The sequence below is a fragment of the Rhea americana genome, unplaced genomic scaffold (assembly GCF_003343005.1).
Source record: "Rhea americana isolate MKP2758 unplaced genomic scaffold, rheAme1 scaffold_102, whole genome shotgun sequence".
Lineage (NCBI taxonomy): Eukaryota > Metazoa > Chordata > Aves > Rheiformes > Rheidae > Rhea > Rhea americana.
Genome location: NW_028185062.1, coordinates 1,552,381 through 1,574,476, shown reverse-complemented (window position 1 = coordinate 1,574,476; position 22,096 = coordinate 1,552,381). Strand labels below are relative to the sequence as shown.

The window sequence follows — 22,096 nt, the reverse complement described above, 5'->3', positions numbered from 1 at the left end:
AGATACCAAGTCTAAGAGCTGTGGTTTAGGAGGATTCACACTTGCCTGCTGAGGAATTAAATCGCCTGTAGCAAGCTGCTATAGCTCCCTTTTATCCTCAGGTGTTCTGCAAATCAACACAGGCAGCTCCATCCTTTTGTGTTTCCTTTGAAGGAAAACTTCCAAGTATATGTTCTTATTATTTTTATATTAGCATTGCATTGCTGAAACCTATTTAGCTCAGATCTGCAAACGCAGGCATCGTACTGCAGCTGACTGCTGACAGTGTGCGTGCATGCCACTAATGGGATACAGCCTTTGCTTTCACATACATTTTAGCAAGAACATTGCTTCCTCCTCTCAATAAATAAAGGGGGACTTCAAAAGAAAAATAAATCCTTCTTCACTTGAAAATCTTATTTTGTGGCCACTTTTTTCTTTTTAGAAGCTGCAGTATCTTAGCTCACTCATCAGATTAGAGTCAGGGTAACATAACAAAAAAAAAATCACAAATGATGTTTCAAAGGTGAAAAACTGCTGATATCTGTATTTGAAACTCTCACAATGGAGGAGGTGGCAGCTATTTTACGTCTATGACATTCAGGTTCCTACACGGAGACGGCAACATTCTTACATTTTTTAAACCTTTTATCTACACTGACCTCCAGACACTGTTGGTTTCACACAAGCAGCTCACAGCATTGTAAAAACACCACAAAAACTGGATCTAATGCGTCTTTTTTGGTCAGATCCAGTGAAAACATAAACAATGAGCAGACTAGAGAAAATAAACAATTCTCCATCCCTACTGTCAACCTCTCTTGTTAAAAGCTTGCATCTGTCTGCCTGTGTACATTACTGAGGTGCAGTATGAGCACTCTAGTACTGCTCAGGTTATGCCCAGCTACTGCTAAACAGAAGATGACAGTCTCCAGAACTGCTAACAAGCACCTTTCACCACTTTTTTACTAGCAACCTTTTCATTCGTAATGTCAATATTTAGAAGTCTTTAAGCATGGAGCACTTACTTTGCTTCTAAGAGATAAAGATAGGCAGACCAAAAAGTGCTTCTATATTAAAAAAAAAAGGAAAAGAAAAGAAAAGAAAAGAAAGAAATCTAAATACATACCAAGCCTTACAGAAGCTGCCACGTAAGAGATTTCAGTATATTTAATTCTCTGGTCATGCTAAGTGCAGGGCTTAAAACTACACTGACAACTCGTGAGCCTGATTTGCATCCTAAGGTTAAAAAAACCCAACAAATATAATGTGTTCCAATTATTCTTCTAAATTAAGGTGGAAACTACAGCTTCTGGTTAGAAGTACAGYAAGGTCCAATTAACAATATAGTGCAGAGGTATGCATGGTGACTTCAAGTGCTGATTGCCAACGTAAGATGTCAAGAGCCTGAGAGCCAATCATAAGTAAATGGTCACGTTTGTGTTAGGAACATCTGGAGAACACATGAAGGCTGTAACTCCTACTATGCACATAGGCTCAATGAGCCACTGGACAATTCAACTTTCTCTACTTCCCACAGGCAATAACCTTGTGGGTTGTTGACATTATAGGTCATTGTGTGTCTACAATATGCAGCCAGTATCCATCATGCGTAAGTCACCTAGTGTACATTCCTGCTCCCCAAAGTCCTAAAAACGGCAGAGGAAACAGCTCATTCAATTCTCAGCAAATCCAGTGGAAGACAGATATGTTCCATGGACTCTACAGCCCTTTTTGTGTATTCTGGCACCAGAAAACAACTGCAAAGTTACTTGGGAGAGCAATACTCACCGTTATAGAATTGCTGAGCTGTTTGACCTTCTGCTCTAGCTGTTCTCTTTCCTGTTTTAAATCTGAACTCCATTTAAGTAGTTTCTGTTTTTCCTCTTCTTTTGCTGCAAAACAGAATACTAATCATCTCAACGAATAGTATTTAAAATGTTCCTGTTATGTACTGTAGACAGAGGCTCTAATTTGCTTTATGTAAAGGGTGTAATTGTGTTAAAGTCAATTCAACGCCTGCACACTGAATCACATCCAAAATTTCACCTGCACAAACAAGAATCACAAAAAGCTGAGCAAATATGTAAACCGCCCTTTCATATTACTAGTGACCAAGGTTCTCCCCCTTTAATCTCCTTTTGTAAAGGAAATACTGTTCTGTCATATTCCCTCATAACATTTTTCAATATTATAAGTGAAACACAAGGGTTCAGCATTTTCCTACCTGCTTTATATGCGATATATGAATGAACAATTGCTAAAGTTCCTGGCCATGGGATTGCTTCTTCCTTCTTTAGCATCTGAAAGAAAAGTGTGTAGACATTTAGCTGGTACACAACCTATCTCTAGGAGCAGAAAAAAGAGAGAGAAAAACAGAGGATTTTCTTTYATGGCTATCATTAGTCTCAGCCCTGTTAACATGATGCTCTGCAGACCTGTTCTGAGATTAAAGAGAAGGAATTATTCAGAACTGTACTGTAGCTCCCACAAAGAAGGCCTGTTTCTCACAAAAGCCAGCATTTTCTCAAATTCCCTCCCTAGCCACAAAAAAATGCTACTAATGGAACTTAAAAACTTAAAAGAGGAATGAAAAGATAATATATCTGAAGTCAGACTTCCCAGGAGAAAGAAACGTGATTTCATGGTTCAGACAAATTGCTGATTTTAGTTGTTCTAGGAGAAAACTTCTCATGGCACAGAGCAGTTTCCACACCATACATTCATATATTAAACCTCCTGGCTAATACAACATGATATTGTGCTACCTCCCCCTTCTTATTAGAACCATCTTTAAATACACTTGCCAAACCCTCCTTACAAGGGTAAGCATCATTTACGTCTTTAAGATCCGAAACATATTCCTTCCTAAGGAACTTTATTGAGAGAGGGAAAACATATATTGTGTCTTTGTGATATGCAAATCAGAGAGGTGACTCAGTCACTACACAGGGAAATAACGAATTTTTTTCCTTATTTTGTGGTAACTAATCAGAGAAACAGGACGGAGAAAGTGAGAGTAAGCAAGAGCAATAATGTGAAAGTTATAACATTCCCATCCTCATTCGCAACTACTGACCAAGTCACTTGCATTTTGCATTTTCATTCTTCTCAGCAGCATATCATATATCAGGCTGTTTTCTTACTTTACCATCTGGTTAACAGAAGGTTGCATGGGCTACCAAGCAATATGCTAAATTAGACAGAACTCTAACAGCTTCAGATTGCTATTAACAGCATCCTTTGCAACTTCTGGGGTTCCATGGAAGGGCTATGAAAACAGAAGCTTACTTYTTTATTTTGTAATCTAAATGCATTTAGAGAAGCAATATTAAAATACAATCTATTCATTTCAATCTCTCTCTTTCAGAGAGGGATTCAGAGAAGAAGACCCAAGCTATTTGCCTATCATCATTATTCTGATGATAGATGATACTATTAATAGAGATCACTGAAGACAATTTCTCTGATACTTGATTTACACCAGCAAACAAGGACTTGTATTTTCTCAATCTGTAACAGTAGGCTTGTGCAAGTATTGTGTTTACTTCTCCAGAAGAATATGCTTTTAACTGTTGAAGAAACAATGCGCTTAACACATACAGGAAAATTTGTATGGTCATAGAGAACCTTTCCCGAAAGTTTTTGCCCCAGAAAAGCAGAGTAAGAATACAAAGGTAACAAGWAAGACACCTCAAGTCTGGAAGCACAAAAGCAAGACTTAATGTTTTTGTATTCATGGGCACTCCAACAGAGGTAATTTGATGACATTCACACAAGCCTTATTACAGATCAATAGATTTGTTCAGTGTCAAGCTGCCTTGATCTAAGTAAGCCAAGTAATCTGGTTATTTTCTTTAACTCAGAATAACCTTTGTAGTGCGCTGTATATAACTCTCCCCGTCTGTCAAACAATACCTGGTCTTGACATTTGGGACAGATCCACATGCCCTTGGGAATGGTTTTCAGAGGTGGGTCCAGACAGTCCAGGTGATAAACACGTGAACATGTGTCACACATCAGCAACTGCCCACTTTTTCTGCAAACACTGCAAAAATCCTCATGGATATCGCCCTATAAAATTGAGGGGAAGGGATGAGGGTGTGAGAGGGAGGGAGGGACAGAGAGAGAGAAAGTAAAAAGTGAATTTTGACTTTTGACATCTACATCGTAGCTGAATACAAACTTTATAGCGCACACTATTGCTAAGGGGATTCCGAATGGCTATAGTCTTTTTAGGAGGTGAAATGGGAAAACCAGTCAGGATGTCAGAAACACTACTCCTGCTGTCCTCCCAAGGTAAAATGTCACAGCAAACGCTTATTACCACAGCTTCTATTAACAACTGCTACYCCACATCCTGTTGTATTTAAGATTCCCTCCTTCCTCTGCTTTTCTACCTAAACTGATAAACTACTTACTATCTTAACCCTTCTCATTTTTGGATGTAAGCACAACTCGACTTGGGGAATGCAGATCAGGCTGCCTCTTGCCAGTAACAATATGTAAGAAATCCTGAGTGATATCAAACTTCAAACAACACTGTCAAAGATTTAGGTCACCTTTAACAATAAAACTGGAAGAAAAAAGTGTTCTGGTTGTAAATGAAATAGAACTAATTGTTTTCTGAGACAATTCTTTTTACTTCATTTAGGTTACCTCAAGTTATACCAAAAAAGCTGTGACACAAAGTTCTGTCACTCTCTACAGACAGCAGTTTCATCACTAACATAGGCTGAGAGCCAAAATGAAGGGATACCATGAGTTATTTCTAAGTGAGCATTTTTTTTAGAAAGAATTTAAAACATAACTGATGGTGAATCTTAAAAAATATCGGTTTAGTTACTACTGCATCATCATCAGAGGTAATTCTTTTCTATAGCCATTAACGCCCCAGAAAGGAAGGACTGTTTTTTTGTCCATCTTTTTCTCTCTCTTTTCCTCCTGTTACTCCTGCCTCATGCTTCGGAGTTTTCTTCTGTATGTTTTCCTTTGYTTTTGTGGACATTTGAATAAAAGGGCACTACAGAGAAAAGGTTTAGAATCCACAGAGTTGGAAAAGGGCCTCCATACGCCCTCCTCTCTCCACTTGTGGGCTATTCTGGCAACTTGACATATCCTTGGCCCCATCTGGAAGTCTCTCAAATACGTAATTCTAGGTGACTTCAGCCAAAGCTTCACACATACAAGGTCTGCAAGATCACGATCTTCAGATGTGTATGACGAAACTGTGCATATCTGCATGAAGTATCAACACATACAATGTTTCATTTTGATCTGTACAGTTTTTTCACATTGTGTGAGTAAGTTCCATCATCTTAGAATGATACTGGACATGGCCATGCACTTACGCATTAAGTTGCCAGGCAAGAAAAATGGCACTAATCTCTACGGTGGATAAAATATTAAACATATTAAAAGAATGACAAACAAGCAATCTGCTAAGGTTTCTACTTTCTGGCCTTATTGCTGATGAGGTTTTTCTTTGAAGGGAATGCTATTCTTCTTTTAATTCCCAAGGTTAGTGCTGCTGTCCTGTTCTGTAAAGGATCAATCTTTAGTGAATTTCCAGTGCCATGTTTTGGTTCCATAACTCCCACTGATTACTGGGAGCTGGGGTTCTAGGATTTCACCCTTTAACGMCGAACAGTTTTCCAGTGTGAACTGAAGAATTAAATGAGCGACATTTCATGCCTCTTGTGAAGTGATCTGTGTAACCAGGCAGGTAAAAACCTCTGCTGCTCTATCATGCATTCTGGAAGTACATGTATGCATTCTGTAAACACTCTCATTCTAGAGAACTACATGTGTTGTTAAGATGCTTTTGATTGCCACACACAACAAAGACATTTGTTACCTRGCTCAGGGTTATTGGTATGCTGAAAACAAAACACTGCAAAATCTAACATTGTGCAGAAACAGATCTAAACAAGAGCCCCTGCTTCTTRAGGGGGTGACACTTAGAAGCTTAGACTTAGAAACTTCTAAATTCAACAGAATGTCAAAAATCAAGTCATGTCGCTGGTCAGTGTGCAGCACTGGGGAACTGGCTGGAATGGCAACACACATGCACTAAGTCCACAGCTCTATTCTCATTTGATTAAAACAATAATGCAAAATGCAGGACACTTCTAACAATTAATAACTGGGATAATCAAAATCCCAGCCACTGCTTAATTTCCAAGAAACACCCTAGGTTTTGTTTACAGTTAATAAATATATGTAAAATGGGGGCTGGATTCTACGTTTACAGAATCCACTATCACACTAACCAGCTTCTGGACCTGCTCTGTGAAGCCTAGAAGCAGCCAACTTGCATTAGAGCTGTGCTCACCGAGGCTGCTCTGACGTACGCTACAGCCTGAGAAGACTGAAGAGTAATTTCAGAATACAGAAGTATAAAACGTGATTTAAGGTCACTTTTTGTTCTGCACCAAGACAAAAAGAAAGCAACCAAAAGCCTTTCAGATAGCAAACAGCTTGCTTTAGTTTGGWACAGTGTCTAGAGCAACAGGGGCTGGCTTTAGACAATAGAACTGAATAATATGGTATCAGATCAGAAATATACACAGTTTGTGTGTTTGAATGCGTAATATCTTTATTTATATGTATGTTACACTAGAAAAACAAGTGAMAACTAAATATTCTGTGCCAAAAATTACGTATGACCATGTATAATAAAGATGATCATAAAATATATGTATGATTTAAGTGAACTAAGGTATCAGAGGAAATAAGTAATTCTAGTGTTTCCTAATTTTTACCAGCTTTATTCTGCAATCTGAACATTCTCTAAAGCACTTCTCTATTGTAATTTTGTTTTGATATAAAATTTTCTATTAAAAGGCATTTTGTGACCATAGACCTGAAGCATCACTAGGATGGAGATTTTTAAATAGACAAGAATCTTGCACTAATCTTGCTGCTGAGTGACTGCCAAAGGCAACCACTATCTTCTAGGTGAACRTGCAGCTGCTGTGTGAGGGAGAAGCATATATCGCAAGTAATTCACAGCCAACTGCCAGACATACACAAAAAGTTTTGCTCAACCCATGTCTGCTGCATCACTTCCTTCCTTTTCCCAGCTTCTAGTCCTAACTTTTAGCCCTCCATCCCCATCTCCTCTTCCATCTCAAGTTTCTGCTTCCTCTTCCCTTCAAAGTTCACCTCTGTCATTCACAGAATGGTGATATGGGAGAAAAGCAAGAAGGCTGCTCTGAGCCGCAGTGCCTGGTGCTGAGAGCTCGGCCAAATTTGTAAWTTTCAGTAGATTATTTAAATGCTAAATTTCAAATTTCCATTCTAAAGTCTATAAGAATTAGACCTGCTCAGCAAAACAAATATAAAAATATTCCAAAGGTGGGCAAAACTAGTTTCCTTCTGTATCTGTCTGAGGAACCACTAAGTCGTTTTTATGGAGACTTTCAAAATAACTTTTTACTTAGACACACATGTGTTATGTTCTCCATCTGTATTTCCCAAAGCTGGAGCCTGTAATCACAGGCAACATTTACCGTCCTATCTAGAACAAACAGATCTTTCTATGTGAGCACCATCCACTAACTGTGTAGACCCAGTTTGACATGACATAAACTGGCCTCTCTGTCAAAAAACGTGATCCTGCCTTCTCTATATACCCAGGCAGTCATTTCTGTCCCCTGCATAAGGCTGGCACAAGAATGTGCATGRCTGTAAAGCAAACCAGACCAGGTCGTGGTGTGGGCTAAGACCAAAAATATTTTAGTTTATGCAGATCACAGTGGGGCCTCAGAAATGTTGGTGCTGGCACAACACAGGAGGTATTAAAGGGATGAGAAACAACTGCTGAGGAAGACAGGAACAGTTCCTTTCAGTGGCATTGATGTCTTCTGCTACTTTAACAAATCCATAAACTGGCATAAGTATTTCAGTGTATAATGTATTGTGCATCTAATTAAGCTCTTTAGATGAAAAGACCTAATTTTCCTTTGTCTTCATCTCTGGCACCACGTATACTGCTGTTTTTTAAATAAACAGCATTATGCAGCACTTTTCCAACCAGGGATCCTAAAGCCTTCTACAAATATTACTAAGTTCTCAACACTCAGATGGGCAAAGAAAGCACTGTGCCAAATGCATAAATGGGGGAAAGTGAATCAAAAGARAGGGATGTAACTGCATAAGCTTGTACGGCAAAGAACATATAAACAGAAGACTATCTTCCAGTTTAGTGCTGGTGCCTCTCCCACTGACTACATCACAAAGGATTATAACATGTAATGACAGAAGAGTTGATCTCATATTTACTTCCCTTTTGCTATTTTGCTGTCTCTGAAGGTTCAAACTTTGTTAACAAAAAAATCTGAAATAGTGTTTTGATGAGGACTTTGAAATACATTTTCTGCTTTTATATGTATTTTATTTTATATGGAATTCAAAACCAAATACTGCTGAAAAGTCTAACTACAGAATTAGCTCAACTGATGGAGAATATGGAACTTTGGGATTCAATTCTTTCAAAAAATTAAAACCACAAAAATGTTAATGCTTTAATGCTGCTGTTGCTTATGTATAAATTAAATGACTTTGGAAACTTTTAAAGGAGATGTACATATTATTCTGAAGGGGAAAAACTGCTGCTATTATAGTATGTTCAGGTAAGAGAATATTAACTATTTACTGTGTAATCTTCCACTGTCTCCTCAAAAATACTTCTATTTTTATTAATTATTAATTAATATTAAATAATCCCAAACCTATGCTTAAATACTAGCCAAATTCATCAAGCTGAGGACATTCAGAATGAAATTTGAACACTACAGAAGTTCTCCACTGTTGATTTAGCCTGCAGTAGACAGGCACCGCAGAAAATAGGACAGTATCACATTAAACTGTTTTGAGAGCTCTTACAGAGTGGGAAAAAGACCAAACAGTGCACACAGAGAAGTCAGGAGATGGAAAAGACCTACCATATTACCCAATCTTTTTCTTTGGGCCAATGCACAAAATGTTTTCTCCATCATGTTTTCTAGTCATTCGTACTGTTTACTTTTAAATGTCCCCAGAGATGGTGCTGCCCATCTTCCACTTGAGGGGTTGTTCCACAGTCTCATTCATTTGACTGTCAAGAAGGGGTTTTTTATAGTCAAACACTGTTCTGCTCTCAAAAGTGACTATATAAAAGAACACTTTTTAATTTCATGTACATATTCCCTGTGTAACCATATTGCATCTATTTACTTCCATGAGTCAGACACAATTGTACTATTTCTATTCCTGTTACTTATGCAGAGGAAATACAGTTCAGAGGCAAGAAGCTGGCTTCTGTTCCCTCTGGTAAGCAGTCAGTAGAGTTGGTAACAGCCTGAGCACTTACAGTGGGGCAACTGCACAGATGAAAGCTTCACAACTGTATCTTAAAAGCCCATTCCAGATGGCTGTGCCTTAGTTACATGTGATAATATGTGAAAAAGAAGGAGACCACCCTGACACAGATTGCAGAAGAAGTCTGCAACATTGGTATGTAAAAATACACAAGCACCTTTTTATTTTTAAACTGTGCCCACTAGGTAGTAGTCACTAAAGGGCAAGCACATTACTGGAAGTGTATGATGTGTTGTCTACAACTCCTGAGAACTTCTGTTCATGAACTGTCTTACCCACACTGAGAGCACACTTCCATTCAAACTGCAGGGTACAGTCCCTTTGCTACAAACAAAAGGCCTACACAGCAGCTCAGCTCAGTTCTTCCCATTATTTGTTTCCTGACGTTTACATCCGACCTTTAAAATTTTTCATCATGTTTTTTGCAAGAAATTAAAACAATRAAATAGCAGTCATTTAAGAAAGGTTGTGCTTTGAGTGGCAAATTTTATCTTTAAGTTAATTTAAAATAAGGACACTTGCTTCTTTATAAATCATTACAAAATGACTAGCTTTCATTCAACGCTGGTTGTGTGGCCTGAGCACAGAAGTGAAGTTTTTAGTTGCCCCAGTACATCAGAATTTCTGCAAAAATTGCTCTGAAATTGAACTGAACTGCTCCTGGCTGCCCTAGGTGTTTGAAGAGGCTTCCCTCCTTTCTCTCATTACAGAAAGGGCACATCTTTTTGTTATTATCATCTATAAGTATTTTTCATTCTCCCCTCTCCTCGTTTTCATGGATGAYAGATTCAATTCAGTCAGAGAAGATCTCAGACACTGCACAAAGGAAATGGGCTCMTCTAGCAGCCTGGTGCTTCCCAAAGTTTCAATCCATTGATGGACTTCTAAATAAAATCTCTACAGGATAAGAACCTAAGTATAAGAGTAAAAAGGAAGGGTGTTAAAGAACATTTGACTGTTTCATGGCACTGAACCAGGACAAATGAKGAGCGAAACTAAAGAAAAAAAAATCTACAACAGCTTTCCCTGTGGCTGTTTCTGCCTATCTTTCCAAAAGTAAACCCTTTCCCAAGAGTTACTTACGTCTGTGGAGCTGGGGCTAGGCAGGGACACAGGCTGAACAGCTGCGGGAAAAGTAAATGTGGTCTCTGTCTTTTCATTTTCAGGGGAGTCAGGATAACTGGACAGAGGGGATGTGGGGGTCAAAGCCCCAAATCCCAGCACCGTGTTGTACTTAGGTGGACGACCTACACATTAACAAAAGGGAACAAAAGAAAAAAAAAAAGAAAAAAGGAAAAATGATCTTACATACCTTTGGCCAGTGGTCCTCATTGGCTAGCATGAAAAAGGAAATGATGTAGCACAGAGAGGAAGTTAATATAAAAGTTACAAGTGGAAGGACAGAAGCAAAGATTTAAACATTTTTTAGAAATCTTTAAGTAGAATTTTGCAAGGAAAGAATAATTAAAAGATGTATTTCAGACAGAAAAGAAAATAAGCTCTGCAGAGGGTCAGAGAAATCACTCCCAAGAAAGCAATTTCCATTCCTAAAAATGAGACTATTCAGTTTTTAGGAAAACATGCTCACATCAAAACTAGAGAGAAGTCACAATAACTAGTAATTCCTTCTTTCTACTGTTATCCCATACCTCCCTACCTATCGAATGCCAGCTTAAACCTACACAAAGGTTAAGTCCTTTATCAGAAGCCAGCACTCACCATTCCAACCTCCTCCTCCTTTCCCCTTTTTTAAACCCACTCACCTACAAATCGGCACTTTCTACCTTACCAGCTTATCTTTTAAGCTAGGCTTATAGCAACCATCTCAAGAACAGGTCCCACTGTGTGACTCAACCCCAGCACTACCAGCTGTAACTCTACAACTTCCACTGTAACCCTTCCCCCAATCTAATATTCTTTCTTAGATTCTTCCAGTCAAGTATGTTTGATTTTGCATCACTCCTATACGCTCCTGTAAACTAGCGTAAGTGCAAAATAYGTTTTTAATAATCTTCATAAAATTATGCATGCAGAGCAAGACAACAAAAAGCAGTACGTAACCAATGTTTCTGCCTTCCTTCTCCAGGGAAGTCCACAGATCTGTAAACACTACAGGCATTAGAATCTAGGAGTAATTCCTCAGACTCTACATTTTGCAGATTGTCATCCTATACCTATTAACATGCTAAACCTTGCATTTAAGGTCTGGATACATTCCAGAACTAAGCATGTCCTTGGAAACAGAATTTTGATAGTGATGTCCATGGCTGAAATTTCTGACATGCTCAGCAGCATCTCCAATTAAACTAAAGCTCTCAAGGGCACATGCTTGCATAAGCTCTTTGCTTAATAAACTGCTATACTAACTCAAATCACAGAACTAATGCATACATCCAAATCTTTTGTTAGCTGTAAATGGTAAATGTGTGCTACTAATTTGGTGCTGATGCAAGGTGYAGGCTCACAACAGGGAGTGAGAAAAAAAGACCGTACATTAGCAGTCAGAGTGCAAAAACAGTCCAAGAGAATATCAAGTATAAACACATGCCGTCCTTTGCATTGATACAGTAATTGTTCATACTGAGTTATAAAACAGAATTAAGAAACTATTACCAGAAGAAGGAACATTTACTCATGCACAAAGCAAATACAAAATTCTCTCTACATAAAACCAACATCATATAATTTTTTAAAAATACATTTAAAGTTATTAGAGGATGGCACTAGAGACTGATGTCCTTTATTCAAAAACAGCATGRCTGAAGAAGTATCAGTTTTGCCATATTGCCTGCTGGACTGAACAGGTACCTCAAGGAGAGCACAGGTCAAATGCATATTTGATCTTGCAACCAAAATCTAATCACTGCAATCTAAGTCCTAAAATTTCGTATGTTCTAAGGAAGGTTTTCCACTGAGCAACATTGCATACCTATAAAAAAAGAACACCTCTCATTTTAGCACAAGCAGCACTCTGGTTGCAGAAAAGTGCTCAGTATGAGTTTTCCTTGCTCAAAATAAATTCTTTTGAAGAACCTATCTCCATTCCCAGTGGGGAATAGCCTTTACCCACACTAGGTTTCCTCTCCTATTCAGGGCAAAGCCACTTTTCCCAAAGACTCTTTCTTCTCAACAACAACAATACAATCTAGTTATTAACAACAGCATCCTGACGGCAGCTTTATTCCACTAAACAATGTTCAAACATCTCACCTTTCTCTTTGCTCTGTCTATGTCTGTTCTTTTGGAGAATAAAACTGAAATGAAACAACTGAGTTGCCTATTGAAACCTGCTGTGCTAATCCCTAGAAATTGTAATCTTTGTCTACCATAGACATTTACTGCACAAACGTACTACTGTAAAGTCCTTTACTGTTTTGCTCTTTGAATCATCAAGGGGACTGCAAATGCAAGATGGAGGAAGAGGCATACAGCAGAGAGACATGTCTAAGAATACCTCACCTCTTTTACGTGTCCCGGGATGCATTGTGCTGTTCAGGTACGTGACTGCACTCTTCTTGCGCTTTGGAGGAAAAAATAACATTTTTAGTTGGCTAACGCTTTTGGCAACAGCTATATGGAATTGCTGAGAAACAGCAGGATAGTACTGAGTAAGATTACTGGCTGTTCTGTTTTCTGGAACATAACTTCAGAAAGGTTAGCTTTTTATACTATTTCTGACATCTGCACTGCTTCAGGCCAATATGCAAGCTGACCTCCTAATAGTGTGAGTAATACACCCTGCCTTTCAGTGTCAGCTTTAGATAGGGAAAAGGCAGAAAAAGGAGTCAAGTACTGGAAGGGAACAACCCCATATACTTACTATTAAAAACTCCTGAGAGTCACATGATTACAATGTCCTTTTGAATTATAAATGATAGTTTGCCTAACCAGTTAGAACTGAGATAGCTTAGCAGGTAACAACACGGCAGAAGTACACACAAGCGAGACTGAAAGTGCCAGCTTCCCCCAGCAAGCGGTCAGTACCTCAGGCTCAAAAACGGCTCCACTGTATACTGGATTTGCTGTTGTTCTTCTTTTCCTCTCTTGTCGCTTACTTTGGATTTCTTGTAAAACAAAGTATTTGGGTTAGAAAACAATGGGTTCAGAAATCATATAAAGTCCTCAGAATACAGTTTGCATGTGAGGATGGCTATGAAGAAGTCTGCAGGAGACCACTACTGCCAATTACAGGCAATTTTGCTGTATTTCAAATTTTTGAGGATTTGAAAACCAAGACCTGGCAAAAATATAAGTACAGCACTCAACTAATGCATGAAATAGTCATCTTTCTCACTCCAAGTAAGAGTATCCCAAGATTAAAGTATATTAAATTGAAGGTCAGTGTCACTAGGAGTCTAAACCCAACAGTCTCTGGTAACTTTGTTGATCTTAAGAATAAATGTAGTACAGAAATACGCAAGTCCTTGAAATGTCAGGCTGTATTTCACTGTATAAGATAACAGAGTTTAAACTATCAAACCCATTATAATCTAGTAACTCACTTTACAAATTATAGTCCCATGAAATCATGGAATGAGTAAGAAATCCAAATGAGGGTTAAGAGTAAAATTATCTATGATACAACTTTCCAGATACAGAGGCTAATAGACAGCAGTGGAATTGTCACAAAACTCCTTTTCAATCAACAGAGCCTATACTGCCTTCCCAACTATTGATCTCAGCTGCATAAGCAATTGCTCTCTTTCAATACAATAAAGGCGGGGGGGGGGGAAGGATGCACAATAAAGACTAAGTTAGATCCAAAGTATGCACATCCCAAATGCACCTCTTCGCAAGAAAAATTCTGCACTTAATACAGAAACACTCTGCATGTGTACTTCTGATTAAGAATGACCATGAAACGGAGAGCTTGAGAACCAAATTCAGGTATTTTTCTTACCTTCCAGGTGGTCATGAGTAACTAGTCCCAGAGAAACCATGAAGGCAAGTTTCTGTTAAAAGAAAGAGAAAAAAATATAGATATCATGTCAGTTCCAATCATTAGGAGGAGCTACTTCACTTAAGACTATTTAAAGTCAGTTGACAGGTAACTAAGCAATTAAAATATTATTATTAATAATATATATGTAATAATTATAACAAATAATAATAATATAGATCTATAGATCATTTTTCATCCATATATGTCAAATTGCTTTTCAGAGGGCAGGCATTAGTTCCATTTTCTAGACAGGAAGACTAAGGCTCAGAAATAGGGAAAAGCCAATTACTCATGATCACAGAGCTGGCAGACCTGGAAACAGGAAAGTAGCTTCATTACATGCAATCTGCCACTGAAGTGACTGTGTGACTGGCTCTTAGTAAATACCAACACAGTTCAGGTCCCAGCTAAATATTGCTGGTTGCAGAACACAACCTCTATAAATGGCAAACTACTAGGAGCAACTCTGGTTTACATCTGCAGCTTTGTAAGGGTTATGGCTTTCTTAGAGGATTCCAATCTTAATGTAGGAAGTGCACAGTTCAAAACAAAGACAGAAGGCCAGCATCAAAAATAGCTCCAGAAGTCTAAAAGCTCAAAGAAATAGCAATCAGTATTGTAATAAAGCCCTCTGCCTGAAAGATCTATCAAAGGGAAGTTCTGATCTTCTAACTTAAAAAAGACTCAAAAATCCAATGTATTCCAGGACTGAAAAGTGTAATACATTGTATCTATGCATCTATTTGAATCTCCTATTCTATAGCCTTATGAGCAACTGCTGTCCAACAGAAATGCATGGAATGTTACAAGTTAAGGAGTTTTGAGTGAACAAAGGGGAAGAAATTGTTTTCTGAAGAACAGAGTATTTCCTTTTCTTCTTAAAAGAAAGCTCTGGATGCATTCTGATACCTGTGGATTTTCTTCTCGTTTTGGCTTCGGTGCAGCAGGTGGAGTAACTGTACGACTTTCTGTTTGCTTCTCTTCTGTTTCCACATGTGGTTTAATAGTCTGAAAAGAAATAGTGTTTCTCTCATTCAAGTGATAAGAATGTTTTTTTGAGATAAACCAAAAAAGCAAAACAAATACTTCAGCAGATGAAGGGAAAAAACAGTTTAAAGCTGGCTATATACTAACAAAGACTTAATCTAGGAATCTAATGTGAGATGAATGTAAGATAAGGTATTTTGCTTTAACTATGAATGAAACACGCCCAAAAGAAAGCAGCTTTGTAACTGTTCCATTAACCCAACCAGCCATACAAGCAATAAAAGTCATCTCAGAGTTAACTCTGTTACAGAAATCGCTCTGTTAGATGGGAAAACCAACAACCGCTTTTAAAAAAATCATTCCATGGAAAGCTTCCAGGTAGAAACCATTCCCCATGGTACACACACTTTGTACTTCTTGTCCCTCAGTTCYTCATGAAAAGTTATGTTTGACTCAAAAACTGCCTCTGACTCCTATGATCTCAGACGTTTCTGAATGCAGAAACTCCTGCAATGGCATCACAAACCCTGCATGACAATCCTCAGACTGTGCCGTATCTGTTGATGCCACAAACTGAGTGAGAAGGTAATGTCTATGGAGACATCAATTCTTTTCTCCGTTTAACATCCTTAATCATACAGGGAAAATATACAGAAAAAACATACATAATTAAAACACTGTATTTTTTCTATGTGCTTTCCAAACATTTCCTTGAATTGTCAGTAATTATTCAAAGAGCAAACAAATATTGCTGATATCAAAAGAAATAGGCACCAAAACTATAGTATTGTAGAAGTACAGCTTCAAGTCATAAGAAAAAGGCATGCATTGCTGCATAGCTCACAAAACAGCCTTAAGGTACACTCCCAATATACTCATGTGAATCCATAAGTAGAACCAAGTATAAACGTATCTTTCATGCACAAGATTTTCACAATCTCCTTAGATGAAGATAACTTCAAGGCACATTAATCCATATGAAATGGTTAAAAGTGGAACAAAAGATTGCTTCTCTTGAACTGAGTGGCAAGGAGTTCACACTTGCAACTCAATTAGATCACATTAACTGAAGTGATGTATTATTTATAAGCCTTTTCTGAAGAGAGAATTTACAACTAAACTTCTAAAAATCCTGTTTCACAGAGTCTTTCTTCTGCTCATTCAATCCAAGTCAGATATGGAAAACTATTAGTCTTTGGAAGTTGAGTGAGACTATTTTGTCTCCAATTAAAAGATTATAGGAACAAAGAAGAAATGCCTTAATTTGTTGTGTTGAAGACCCTATAATTTTGCCTAATTTTAAGCCTTCTGGTGGCCACCATTTGTTTGCTTGTCTATGAACTACTGATACAGAGACAGTAGGGGGAGCATAAAAACACTGAAGTATGAGAAAAAGATTCCAACAGGTTATAGTAAAGRACACCATACTTTCTGCCCCAAGAGTTGCAAGTCATTCCATAATTTGCACTACTGTTGGAACATGAACATTTCAAATACCCACTGAAAGTTTCTCCTCGGTTGTTATCCACTCCAAATTGACACCACAAAGCAATAAACTTAAAACACTGCATTACTAAGCACTTTCTCATCCGTACCTGTTTCTCAACGTTTGGTTTGCTGATCTGTACAGTCTGAGGTCCAGCAAGCCTGGTACCTGGGGCTGCAATCACAATGCTGGTGAGCTGTGCCATCGGGAAAGTTTTGGCTATGGTTGCTGTCTGCCCATTAACAACACGAACTGGATGTATGGAGTTCTGTGAGTTGGGTAAAGAGGTGGGTGTGAACTTTGTTGTCAACATCACGGGCCTTTGAATAAGCTGAGGAGCTGCAAGCATTGGAGGAGGTGCTGGGGCAATAGGAATGTTATTCTGGGCRACTGGTTTAGGTCGAACCTACAGAAAACAAAAAAAATCACATACAAACACACACAGAAGATCACATTTTAGATGAACTTCTTTACTGGTCTTAAATCTTTCTGGTCAGCCTCTCTAATCTGTGCAAAGTTGTCTAATTTCCTACAGAATATAACCTTTTAGCATAGTGTCTTAAGTATGGTCTGACAAGGAAAGGCCACATTTTCAAGCCTACTTGCATAAAACCCATCCGTAACATCTGCATATACATTCACTATCTATGAAACTGGCATTTGGACACCCAGAAACTTATTTTGCATGTTCATTGCCAAGTCCTTTATATATGTCTAAATCAACACACTGGTTCTGAAAGCCCGATGTTCATGCAGTATTTACAGGCACTGCTCAGGCTCTGATGTTAGAGGCATGTCTCAGGGCTTTATACTGAGCCTTCAAGAAATCAAATACGTAAACAGTTGACTGCACTCTGAAAGAAAGTGTCAAAAATTTTCAGCAAGTCCCTACTACTTTTGCCAGCTCTATATATTACCTGTGCAACTATTCTTGCTAAGCAGAAAATGTTTCAAGATTATACATTAATCTCTAATTGAAAATGTTGAAGATTACAGGTAAATGCAGTAATTATTCTTTCTTCTTTCCTGGTTAACTGGAATCTTCCACCAATACTTGCTTATTTCTGGCCCATTGTTAATACTGCATTTATTACATGGYTACAGAACACAGAAGTAGAATGCATTAACCTGAGAATAAAGTCTTTTTCATTATTTAATTTCTATTGTTCTGCCTACTTCTAATACTCTAYACTGCATTTTATCTTCAAAAATTGGGTCATATTCTAACAGATCTCACCATCCCCAAATCTCATTCAGATACCAGCCTACATTTTTCCTTTCTTTTTCTTTTACTTGCTGRAAGTTTTAGACTTTCGTTCATAGTGTCATGTATTTCTTGCAAATTAAATAGTTCCTCTAAGTATTTCTGATAAGTAAGGAAGCAACCAGTGTGTTTCCCAAACCATGAAAATATTGCAAAATACAGTTTTATTGCTTAGCTGCAAACAGAAGTCACTGTCTGTCACAATACAGAAATACTTGGGAACAATTTAGAGACTTCTTGTTTTTCCTTTTGCTCCTGAGGAYTGAAAAATGATTACAGAGATTTAAGGCCTTGGGTAATATTCTGGTTTCGTTCATACCTATCTAGCAGGTTCATTTCGTTTTTTTTGCAAATATGATCATATACAATCATCATATGTGAATCATAATCATAGACTTATGCAGTCTGGGAARGACTTTAGGAAATCTCAATCTAACCTTTTGCTCAAAGCAGAGCCAACGCTAAATACAGATCAGGTTGCTCAGGGCTATGCCTAGTCAGGTCTTGGAAACTCCTAAGGACAGAGCTTCTACAGTATTTCTAGGCAGCCCATTTCACTTTTATTTGTTCTCACAGCGAGAAATTATTTCTTTGTACCTCATCTAAACTTTCCCTATTCCAGTTCATGAGCGCATTGTTTCTAATTCTCCTGATGTGCACCCATGGCTCCGTCTTCTAAGCAACTTCCTTGTAGGTATTGGAAAGAAGGCTGCTGTTATATTCCCCGCAAAACTTCTCTTCTCCAGACTGAACAAGCCCAGTTCCCTCAGTATCTCCTCAYGGGTCACATGTTCCTGCCCCCAGCTATCAGTCCCAGCCTGTACCAATGCAGGGGTTAGTCAATCCCAGGTACAAGACTTTGCATCTGTCCTTGCTGAACTCCATGAGATTCCTGTTGGTCCATTCCTCTAACCTGTTTAGGTCCCTCTGGACAGCAGCACTGGCCACAAGAGTATTGATTGCACCTCCTCTATTTTACTGTCATCCAAAAACCTAATGCAGATGGATTCTGTCCCCTCCACAAAGTTACCGGTGAAGACTGACAAAAATGATGTTCACATAAAGCATCTCCTATTCATGTTATAAACTAACTTCCTCTTTCAATTTTTTATTCTTTGTATACGCACCTGTGGAAGAAAATTTGGACGAGGAGTKAGTCTGGGAGGAGGGATGAACTGCGGCACTTTTATGGGCTGAGGMGTAGCCTGAACCTGCTATAAGAACATGAGAGAGAATTCAGTAAGACAAAAATAGCTTTGAAGTTGTTCACCAAAATCAACATGCTGAATGTATTTTTAGACCTGATGTTCTTTAGTTGAAGCTGRTTTTCTACTCCATAGATAATTTTTCACAGTAACAGGTTCCTCATTAGAAATGCATTCAAGACAGAGCTAGCCTTACTTTCTAGTTCCTACATACTTTGGATCATAAATTGAAGGTATCTTTGCTTTTAGTTCAACAGTACTAACTACCTGGCTCTAAAATCTCAAGTATTTTCCCTTGAAGATAATGAAAATTCCCATTTGTTTTAAAAGTTTAAAAATTGCTTTTGAAACAGACAGAAAATAATATCAGACTCTGATGTCTGGCTCTATAAACCTTTGTCCTATCATACAGAATGCTATACAGAAGAACCAAAGAGCATCTCCGTTAAATACGAAAGATTTGGAAGTTGCACCTGTTTTGGTTTTAGCAATGACACTATGAGGGGCTAAAAAAAACCCAACTTAGGGCCTAACTTTCAAAAGTAGGCCATTCTTTTTAAATAATTCAGATATGATATTCAGAAGCCCTGAGTATTTCCCTGATTACCCGAAATCCATGGGAGGTGCCATAGCAGTAACCTCTGAACAGCAGATACTACTTATCCTTAGCTGAGTACTCAGTGAGAGTCTCTGAAATAAATGTCTATTTTGTCTATTCTACCCTTCTGTACTTTTGAGCACCTTGGAAATGCTAACACTTGCTTCAAAAAGGTCTGGCATTGATTAATTAATAGTTGAGAAAGTACGTTGAGATTGTTGATGAAATGTGCTACAGAAACACAAATCATAGATGATTTTTAAAACAGGGTCACATCCCCAAATCTGTGTAAATTACTTTGCAAAGGGCTAAGCAGAAATGTGAAGGACAATAAGAGTAGGGCAAGGAATTACATAGGAAAAGAGAATAGTAGAAAAAACTTCATTCAAATAGTCTTCTCCACCCTTATTACAAAATTAAGCCTCATTAGGAAGCAGAATTATTTCCATTAGCATTATTAAAATGTATCTTTTAATAAAGATGAACTAGATTAACTTTTAGTGAAGGTCTAGATCTTTACTCCAGAACYAAAACTTCCCTGTTATGATTCCATAAAATGCCTCATTTCCAGTCCCAGAAGCATACAACCCAATTCCAAAATATAACCTTTATTTCCAAGTGGCTGGTTAACTTATTCACCAGGCTAACTTCTGGAAAAGACTGTGATGTACTCAAAATACTTTCCCAAATGCTTAAAGAAATAGGATCTGTGTATGAAAAAGTGATGAGAAAAGATATGGTAATGAGGAAAGATAAGTGGTGTGGTCTAACACTACAGAGACTTCATCATGCAAAGGCAACAAGAGAGATTGACTCAAAAAATCTAAGATGAAATCCCACACTGATCATATTAACAAAGTCTACGACATCTTCACCAAATTAGAAAGCTGAAATTTTCCAGAACAGAAACGTGTAGATTAGGTAGGGGCAATACAATTACTATTTCCCCATGACTAACAGTTACTTACAGGGAAAACTTTACACACAGCTGATGATAGCACTAATTTGATTCAGTTAAGTAAAGCAGTAATAGCAACTTATCTATATAATAAATGCTTTTTCTTAGGCTCTCATTTTAACAATGTCAATTAATCAAGTCTCACAACATAYCCCCAGTTCTCTCCTTTCCAGTGCAAAAACTTGATTGTTCATTTAGATTTTTTTCTGATAGTTCTCTTGTAAACTAGAAACCTGCATTTCCTCAGGGCAAACACATGAAACGCTTACCAAGGTTACTGTGTTTTTTGCCACTATTTGGACTGCCTCAGCTCCTCCTGGACCAGAGACCTTATTTGTTGTCTGGAGGTTGACTGGAGCATTCTGCGCATCCGTGCTGAGAACCGCTTTCTGACTGTTGTTGATAGCAGTAACCATGGCAATGGTAGGTCTTTGACCCACCACAGAGGCAGGCATGGTCGCAGTTGCTGCTTTCAAGACGAGAGGTAGTGTCTTAGTGGTGATCATAGAAGCTGTAGTTACAGTTTTCTAAAGGAAACAGAAAACGCACTTTAAGAGACAGACACTTTGTAGCAGACAGGATGTGGGTTGCTTAGTGTGGCGGATACACCTATGTCGCACAGCGCACGTAGCGAATGTACACGCAAACTTGCCAACACGGAGAGAACTGCTCAGCCAATCGTCAAATCAATTACCTTATATGACTACAGCAATAACCTCAACTCAGACATAAGCAGGGGTTCCCAGAGAGCTTCTTTGGGCTCTCCTGACTAGCAGCGGGCTGTGAAGCAGGATCTCCCCTTGAGGTGGGACACTCCTCAAGGACACTCCTCGAGGTTGAGAGACCTCCCACTTGACTACGAGGTYGAGGTGAGCGATGAAATCAGTAACACCAGTAATTTCCCCTCAGTAATTTCTTTTTTTCCCTTTTCTCGTCGGTAATCAAAGAGTACGTGTAATAGATAGAGACTGCCGTTCCAGCCATCCAAATAAACCTGCAGTCGTAGTTATTCCCAAATTTGTGTCGTGTCCTTTGTTCGGAGCCTACTTAACTATGACAAATTGGCATAAGTCGCCAGGATGGCTGAGAAAACGGGTACGTATCTAGAGAGGCACGACTGATCACGCTCARTGAGAAGGAAAATGGCTATTGGGGACCCGGAGTCTTCCTCACAGGAAGCCCCACTGGGAACTGTTAGATCACCGATCAAGTAACTTCTAGGGCTAGAGGCACAGACCCCATGGAAAGAGGGGAACCCTCATGCCCTTGCGTAAAGGGCACTGGTGACCTCAGCTGTAACCAAGATGGCTTGTA

At 38.5% G+C, this 22,096-nt stretch overlaps 1 protein-coding gene across 3 annotated transcripts in view; it reads right to left on the bottom strand.

Moving 5' to 3' along the window:
- Positions 1 to 22,096, bottom strand: part of PHF21A (PHD finger protein 21A) — a 138,618-nt gene that overhangs the window by 5,717 nt on the left and 110,805 nt on the right. For 2 of the 3 annotated variants that reach the window (XM_085306350.1, XM_085306358.1), the window contains exons 7-17: positions 21,052 to 21,309; positions 19,149 to 19,235; positions 16,867 to 17,163; positions 15,194 to 15,292; positions 14,243 to 14,294; positions 13,327 to 13,406; positions 12,802 to 12,862; positions 10,426 to 10,589; positions 3,898 to 4,053; positions 2,207 to 2,282; positions 1,771 to 1,874 (exon numbers count right to left, since the gene is read on the bottom strand). In XM_085306350.1, the coding sequence (XP_085162476.1) occupies positions 1,771 to 1,874; positions 2,207 to 2,282; positions 3,898 to 4,053; positions 10,426 to 10,589; positions 12,802 to 12,862; positions 13,327 to 13,406; positions 14,243 to 14,294; positions 15,194 to 15,292; positions 16,867 to 17,163; positions 19,149 to 19,235; positions 21,052 to 21,309 (1,434 nt within the window). Of the gene's footprint in view, positions 1 to 1,770; positions 1,875 to 2,206; positions 2,283 to 3,897; positions 4,054 to 10,425; positions 10,590 to 10,654; positions 10,678 to 12,801; positions 12,863 to 13,326; positions 13,407 to 14,242; positions 14,295 to 15,193; positions 15,293 to 16,866; positions 17,164 to 19,148; positions 19,236 to 21,051; positions 21,310 to 22,096 lie in introns of all 3 variants that reach the window. The other variant, XM_085306368.1, reaches the window with a different exon arrangement.